The following is a 7,352-nucleotide window of genomic DNA, read 5'->3' on the forward strand; positions in this document are numbered from 1 at the left end:
TACTTCGACTCCTTGGATATAAACAAAAACTAATATAAACTACATAGGCCAAGTTACAGCTCGTACTCATAACATAGTGAAAAAAATAGCCCCTTAGTGCTTCTGCAAACGTCCATCAAAATACTAACAAGGAAATGCAATCCTTATGACCTGGGTTTAAGGTAAAGAGCACATATTTAAAGTGTAGATAGCCAAAGGAAGAATGCTTGTATTTAACAAGAGTAATTTCTAGTAGCTACTTTTTTCCACTTCTGCTAGCAGCTAGAGTTTCTTTCCATAATGCAAGAGTGCTACTTCATAGGCTTGGGATTTTTTTAAAAAAAATTATACGGATAGTTGTGTAGTTGCACACTTTAAGATATATCAGGATAAGCTGCTAATTGACTCTTTGAGTTTTTTTATTAAATAAAAAATAACTTTTATCAAGTTTACGCTAAGACGTGACGATTTCAAGGGGATAATATCAACATTTTTAATTAATTACGTTAAAAACCACATTCCCCGTGGGTGTCATGCGTGCTCCTGCCTTTGCACCACAGGAATTACGTTTATATCCATATGCGGCTTGGATAAGTCGCAGGAGCACTCAAGCTGCAGTTGTGTGAAGGGTATGATAGTCTGCACCGGGCCATCCTGGGAGACGTCGCAGAACTATTTAATACGCAACCGTTATAATGCAGTACTTTTAATTACTGATAAAAAGTACACACCCCAAACTTCTTATTCAGAATTTCGCTGACGCGTTTCAAGTTAATACTTTCCAAAAGAATAAAGCCGGAAGAGCCAGATTTCCAAGTAAAAAGTAAATAACCATCCTAAAACGTGACTCAAAGTAATTAGCGCCACTCAACTGTTTAAAGTCGAAAAAATCACTTTCAACTCACTGGAAAGCAAATGAGGAATCTCACAAATGTTCACGCGACTTTCCAGGCCATAAGCGGGAATAAAAACATCAAAGGATTTATCATAGATGCTCGCCACTATGCCGTTCTGCGAGAGAAGTGTAAGAAGTCCGCCCTTCAGTGAGGAAGGAGAGACGAATATCAAACTCCACCACTCTAAGCGGGCCCCGTCGAGCTATAAATGCTCCAAGGAAGACTCGGTTGCTCTGGAGTTGAGCATCGCTGACTAAAAGTCGCCGGCGGTTGCAGTGCTCGGCGAGTTTGCTAAGCTCGCATGTGGAAATACCAAAGTCGGTTCCCTCTACAGCCAAACGTGTTCCATTATAAACTTTGCACAAGAAGCACAGCTGACCAGTGGCAGAAAGAAGCATCCGATGCGTGATGATATCCGCATACCGCCGAATGGGAGAAGTGAAGTGAGTGTACATGGGCAGAGCAAGCGAATAGTGTCGCAGCAATTCGGCTGTCATTGGTTCTACTTAGAAAAAGTCATCCAACATCTTGGCACTCGGCGGTTAAGCCTGCGATCATTACCGCTGGTGCAACGTACACCATGCTTGGCCAGGTAATCCACAAGGGCTTGAATGTGTTGGTCGCCCCACGAATCGGTGAAGAAGTCGAACCAATTCTCGTGGGGCGGGCCTTCTTGGTCACGAGTGGCCCAAACTTTATAAGCTCTCGCTTTTAGCTCCCTGTAATATTCTGCAAGACCCAATAAAAGGCGTAAAGAGGTTATTTCTTTGATACCAAAGAAGAAAAGGGACCAGCCTCGGGGCAGACGTATCTGGCAGTTTGCATCGGTTTGATTAGGTAATATATAACCAAGTCAAGCTCGGCTGAGTCTAGGTCGCTCCCCACTCGCTTTTGCAGACAGTCTAGGGACGACTGAAGGATACATATCATTAGAGATTATAAGGATTAGCAACCAATGAGATACAAGGAGGGAGGCGGATGATGTTCCGTCGATGTGAATGTTGTAATTTTCTAAAAAGGACGCCACTTTACACAATCTGCCGTCTACAAAGATTAGATAGACGCCTTTAAAATACAGTTGCCTAATATAAGTACCTTCCGGAGCGCTGTGAGCCCGTAAGAATGCCTGATCGGGGAAGTTGTCCCTTAGAATATTTGCTACGGTAGCGTTGGCCAAGATCATAAACTCGCTGACCATGCAACGAGCAGCACACTAAAAGGCGGTACATTCATTATAATTCGGCCACCAGAGATTCCAATGCCACTGACCGTTTCGTGGCGCTGCACGGAAACGGGGTGACCAAGTTTGTCTAGCTCAAAATCCAGTTTAGGGAAATCCAGGTGCAACTGAGCACCGTGAAATAAGGAGAAGCCGACGTTTTTTTTTTTCAGAGGGGGGAGGATAAAAAAACTTACAGAACCGTTCTTTATGCGCTGCGCTTGAAGGTGGGCAGCCAAAGCATTCAGTTTAATTATAGACGCTGCAATTTGCTCCAGAGTATGCTCTCCATGTGTAACTCTGCCCCTGAGAGGCGCGTCTTACGGAATCACAGCACCGTCGCACGCAGAGAGCAAGTGAATATTAAGTCGCAAACTAACCGGTCTTTAAATCGATAATCATCTGAGCATCGTCGTAAGACAACTGGCAGCACGAGTGCACGACTGAACGCCGGGACCAATGAGCGAGTACCTCGGCTGCAGGAAGGCACTCAGACGCAGGACAAGGGCTGACTTTGCAGGCCACAAACCTTGCGCGTTCAATTTCCAGAAGAGGGAAACGGCCAGCCTGTCCCTTCCCGGCAGTAAGGAGCACACATCCTCGCTGAGCAGCCGGGGAAGCTGGAGAAATAGAAAGCACAGTAATAATGGGAAGCCACCGGTGAAGGACGTCGCGGACCATACAGAAGGATTGCTGGACTAAATAAACAGTACATGCCCGATGGCGGGCCTCCAAGTCGAGAGGCGTGTCAGGAGTTACAAAGTAAGAGACCTATAAGTGGACGGAAAATAAGCACCAGTAGCAGTAGAAGACTCGCTTATCAGGGCGTACATCGGCAATGTGCACACCCACGATGCAACAGCCGTCGGGAGTCTCAGTTATGGAAAGTGCGTCGTCCAAATCACGAGCGGTTGCGGGATCGACGGTAAAGATGCAGTCTTTCCGGAGGTCCTCTCGAAGCTGATATTCGGAGGCTGGTATAGTCCAAGGCTGTGAGGGTATTTGTGGAAATGCGAGTATGGAGAAAAGAATCGGCAGAACTACGAGGCAAGGCAGGCAGGCGGTAACACCCGCATCCCAGACTTCGGAAGGGACGGAATAGTCCAGCTTTAGGGCTTCTGTTTCTGTCTCTATGCAGCAGCCTCGTCCTACAAAATACACACAAAAGTGATGCGCAAGGCTTTAGAGATAAAAGGCGAAAACCTAACATCTTAACGACTTTTCCTGAGGGAAAAAGAGAGTCGGTATTCCAGAAGACAATCTCCACTAAAAAGAGATAATTATTGAAGTAAGCCTTTTTAAGATGATGACCCTTGGAGTGAGAGTGCATAGTAAAATGTCGAGCAAGAAAAAAAAGTTAAAATCACTAACCTGCTCGTCTAGTAATTCTTTCCATAGCGAGGAGTGATTAATAAAAATTCTAGGCACCCGCTTATCGGTAGAATACAACATATAACGCTTTTTGCCCTCTTTAAAGTAACCAATAGTGGTGCGAGGGTGAACCTGTTGTGAAGAGTGTTGTAGCAAAGCTGTCCAGGAAGTGCCGGGAAAACAACCTTTTTATAGATGCCTACAACAGAAGCCGTTTTGCGCAAGAATGCATCCTCATAATCAGAAGGGTCTAAACTTAAAACTTTTGGAGTATAACTTCCACTATATGAATTATTATGAGCTTTGTAAACTATAACCTGCAAATATTAAAAACTCTATAACCTAATTTTTAAAGATGCGGTAAAGTCCCGATTCAAAATTTTCCACTGATCCCGAGGAAGAACTTCAAAATAGACAACATCTCCGTTAAGTGCGCGATTTCTACTTTTCAGACCCTCTACAAACAGGTCTTTGTCGAAACTTAAAAAAAATAAAAAGTTCAGTATTTCTTATACAACCTGAAGTAATATTTAGAACCTCGGAGAAGATAAGTAAGCCTCTTGAAAACTGTTTTTATTTATTCGTAATATCCCCGTAAAATATTTCTTTGCCTTTAAACCTGACAAAATTTCACTAGAAGTCAAGTAAGGGGTATAAACGTCCTAGTTATGACAGAGGTTCTTTTTTTTAATTTATAAAATTTACTTGAAGCTTACCACTTTCCTAGGCGGTGTTTTACCAGTAGGAATGCAAGGTTCCCGATATTTAATGGGAGTGTCTTTAGTAATAAAATTTTTGTTCTTGTATATGTAGGAATTTTTAGAGCTCTTATCTGCGGCTTTATGCCATATATTTTTGTGAGGGGAAAAAAACGGAGGTGCTGTCTGTCCAGTAGAGTTTAAACTTGCAAAACTCTCTTTATTTTCCAAACTCAAATTTTTAAAACTTTCGGACAAAGAGAAGGACTCGTTTTCCAAATTTTTAGAGTTGTCCATTTATACCAATATATAAAGTTTAGGACATGGAAACTGCCCTTGACTAGAAAAGGGCAGGTCTCTCAAAGCAGTTCACCTACTACGCGTGGAAGTTTTCACTAAACATTTCGAAGTTAGCGCTAAAAATTTCACTTAACATAATACCGAACTAAAAGTATATTACAGTCAGGACAGGACAAAATTTCTTCCTATAGTTTAGTATTTTTTTTGCTCTCATAAAGTTAATAAGTACCACTTGTCTTGGTGCGATATATAAATTACCTATTAGTGGATATAAAGGCAACTCTTGTTATATAATTACCCTTTGAGTTATTTTACCTTTGTTATACATTAGTTACTGAACAATCAAATAAATTAAGTGATTCAAAAACTTTTTAATAAGACTTTTTTGAATGAAAAGAATGTAAAAGTACTTTTCCAGTTAATTAGGCAATGAAGAACTAAATTTTTAAATTTGATTGATCATAATATATAGAACCAAGTGTCAAAAGAAATGTTGCCTTAAGCATGTTAACCTTTTTGAGTAACCGCCCAATTTTTAATTAATTTATTTAAAATAGCCTTATATTATATGTAAAAAAAATTCTAAACCATTTAGCCTGTTTTTAAAATGATAAAGCGAGCAAAATAGTAAGCTACTTTACGAACGAAAAGGTCAATAGGCAATTTTTAAGGGTGCGGTATATTGCATGGGAAAGAGTGGATGGATGGAACTCTTGTGCTTTCCGCCATGTCCTCCTTTATTAGCTTTCGGGTGCCTGTGAACTAATAGTGGAGATACTCATATTAATAAATATAAAATTTTTAAGTAAATCTTCATATCGTTAGTAGTCACTATAGTAGCTAGCGTAAATAGGCTCGATCAATACTGCAACCAGTATGTTATAGTTTATCAAGCGATATTTATTTTTAGGCATCTCTGTGACTTAAAAAAGAATTGATCATCGTAAACGTTTAAAAGATTACACTCTTTTAACAAGGGGCTTAATAAGCCCTTATGATCATCACAAACTAAATTCGAGCTACAAAAATCGTACGACGTGTAGATTATTGCACGAATATAACTCCTTTCTTTTAGTAATGCTCTCTTTCCTCACAAATTTCACTTGGGCTCTAAGCAAATGTTCATATATTTTTTTAAATGGTTTGGCTTGGGTACTTGTTTTTTAGCACTTATATTATTTAGATTATTTACGTATATGAATTACATTAAGAAGGTTAATTTGTGACATTTAAGTTATTATAATTGTGAAGAAAAGTCAATAAACTTGAAAATTATAGAGCTTTCTAGCAATTTCTTTTTAAATTGACGTTTTCTTAATCATATACAAATGTAATTATAGAGTATTTAAAAGTGGAATAGGGAGCCTACTGCTGAAGTATATATTCTTGTCTTACCTCTAAGTCAAGATTTCTTTATCTTAGCTAATATCTTCGAAACAAGAACATTGGTAATAGAACTTTCCAGTGGGTGGTTAGTTAGCATAGTGAAGGCCTTGAACGCGGGGGCGAGTCCAGCAAGTACCTGTTGCTTTTTTTAAGTGTTGGTTTGCAAACGATAATAGTGTAATGAAACTCTGGTGTTACCTTTTCTGTAATTAATGCTAAACCGTACAACGAGAGCTAGAGTTCTGTAAAAGTACAGTGCTTTAGATAATTCGTTTTAAGAGACGAATTCTTACATAACTGGAAGCCATTTCTTATTTTTACAATTAAAATAAAATCAGAGGGAAAGTTTATGAATCTTTATTTTACTTTGAGATTACTTAATAATAGTTTATCAGATAACTTTTTTTTTGTTAGCTAAAGATATATTACAACTGTACTAAACTAAAGTGTAGTCCTCATCTTTTAAATAGAGACGAATTATTTCATGGACAATGTAGAGTCTAACAAGATAAATGCGTAAATCCTTCTCACAGGAACTAAAAAGCATTGACAAGCAACTCAAGGTCGTAAGCTCGGCTCCCGCCGACTCAACTCTCTTTTTTTTTTTCAGGGTCTTTGATGGCTGCGGCCATAGCAAACTACTCTTTTCCGCATGGTTATTTTTGTTAATGCTGAGACTGGCACTGCGAAATTTAATCACTAAAGTGTAATAATGAACGCTATGAGAACTTACTATATTACAATACGGAATCACACTAGGCGTCTTTGCACCACTAGAAAAAATGTGCGCATTCCTATATACAAAGACGAATTAGAAATATTTTTGGACCTTTCACCAATGTTCCGCAATAAAGGTTTTAATTTATAAAGAAAAATTTGCATATTGATCCTGTTCAACCTTATATATTATTTCTATTAGCTTTTGCCACTTCATTTTGAAAAGGGTATTATTAATAATAAAAAATAAAATCATATATAAAGATGAAACAGAAACAATTAAAAGAAAGAAGAAATAAAAGGGGGGAAGGAAAGAAGGTAGAGTTTTGTTACTAAATTCTGCAGGTGCTCGGTATACTTGAGCGCAGACTGCTCAGCTTGGGCGACAATTCTTTGTTTGCTTTTATTAATTCAAATATTTAATAATTAATAATAATTTTTATCTCAAAGTGCCTCGCGAGGGAGGCTGTAACAGCGTTTTTCTAAAAAAAAAAAATTTTTTTGTCTAGAGAGGTTTGAATGCGTCATCCATTCCATAGGGTAGCAACAATGCGCTTTACAAAATTATCCAAGTTGAAGAACAGTTGAGCCATCATGCACACTGTACCTTAATACAAAATAAGATGCGCTGATCAGCAGCCACAGCAATTAGTTGTGCCGTACTTGCATTGCGTTCTTAGTTGACTGCGTATCGAGTTTCCAAGCTGGTGAAGCGTATTCCATAATGATCGTAGAACATCAAATCTAGACGCAGCCTGGTGCGTAAAGACATCATGCTCTTATATA

General features: G+C 38.9%; 1 protein-coding gene across 1 annotated transcript; it reads right to left on the reverse strand.

Moving 5' to 3' along the window:
- Window positions 1-446: 446 nt before the first annotated feature.
- LOC135121052 (DIS3-like exonuclease 2) lies at window positions 447-4,406 on the reverse strand. Its single transcript, XM_064045361.1, has 22 exons — window positions 4,182-4,406; window positions 4,003-4,098; window positions 3,808-3,945; window positions 3,651-3,747; window positions 3,466-3,597; window positions 3,298-3,406; window positions 3,139-3,242; window positions 2,926-3,084; window positions 2,773-2,865; window positions 2,624-2,714; window positions 2,475-2,570; window positions 2,292-2,413; window positions 2,145-2,222; window positions 1,971-2,088; window positions 1,840-1,919; window positions 1,667-1,787; window positions 1,437-1,604; window positions 1,255-1,377; window positions 1,055-1,203; window positions 874-990; window positions 711-815; window positions 447-651 (listed from the first exon to the last, which is right to left on the reverse strand). Exons 5-22 carry the CDS (start codon window positions 3,544-3,546, stop codon window positions 511-513), a joined length of 2,055 nt encoding a protein of 684 aa, XP_063901431.1. The 5' UTR covers window positions 3,547-3,597; window positions 3,651-3,747; window positions 3,808-3,945; window positions 4,003-4,098; window positions 4,182-4,406; the 3' UTR covers window positions 447-510.
- Between the last annotated feature and the right edge of the window lie 2,946 nt (window positions 4,407-7,352).

The sequence above is a fragment of the Zophobas morio genome, unplaced genomic scaffold (genome assembly GCF_036711695.1).
Source record: "Zophobas morio isolate AGI-343-1 ecotype UQ-CSIRO unplaced genomic scaffold, CSIRO_AGI_Zmor_V1 ptg000479l, whole genome shotgun sequence".
Classification (NCBI taxonomy): domain Eukaryota; kingdom Metazoa; phylum Arthropoda; class Insecta; order Coleoptera; family Tenebrionidae; genus Zophobas; species Zophobas morio.

Bases quoted from the DNA above. Each gene is read 5' to 3' on its own strand.
- LOC135121052 (XM_064045361.1), bottom strand. From the start codon at position 3,546: ATGTTGTATTCTACCGATAAGCGGGTGCCTAGAATTTTTATTAATCAC. The intron at 3,243-3,297 runs GTTTTCGCCTTT...TGTATTTTGTAG, and splicing joins AAAAGTCGTTAAGATGTTAG to GACGAGGCTGCTGCATAGAG. The intron at 2,715-2,772 runs GTCCGCGACGTC...CTATTTCTCCAG, and splicing joins TCCAGCAATCCTTCTGTATG to CTTCCCCGGCTGCTCAGCGA.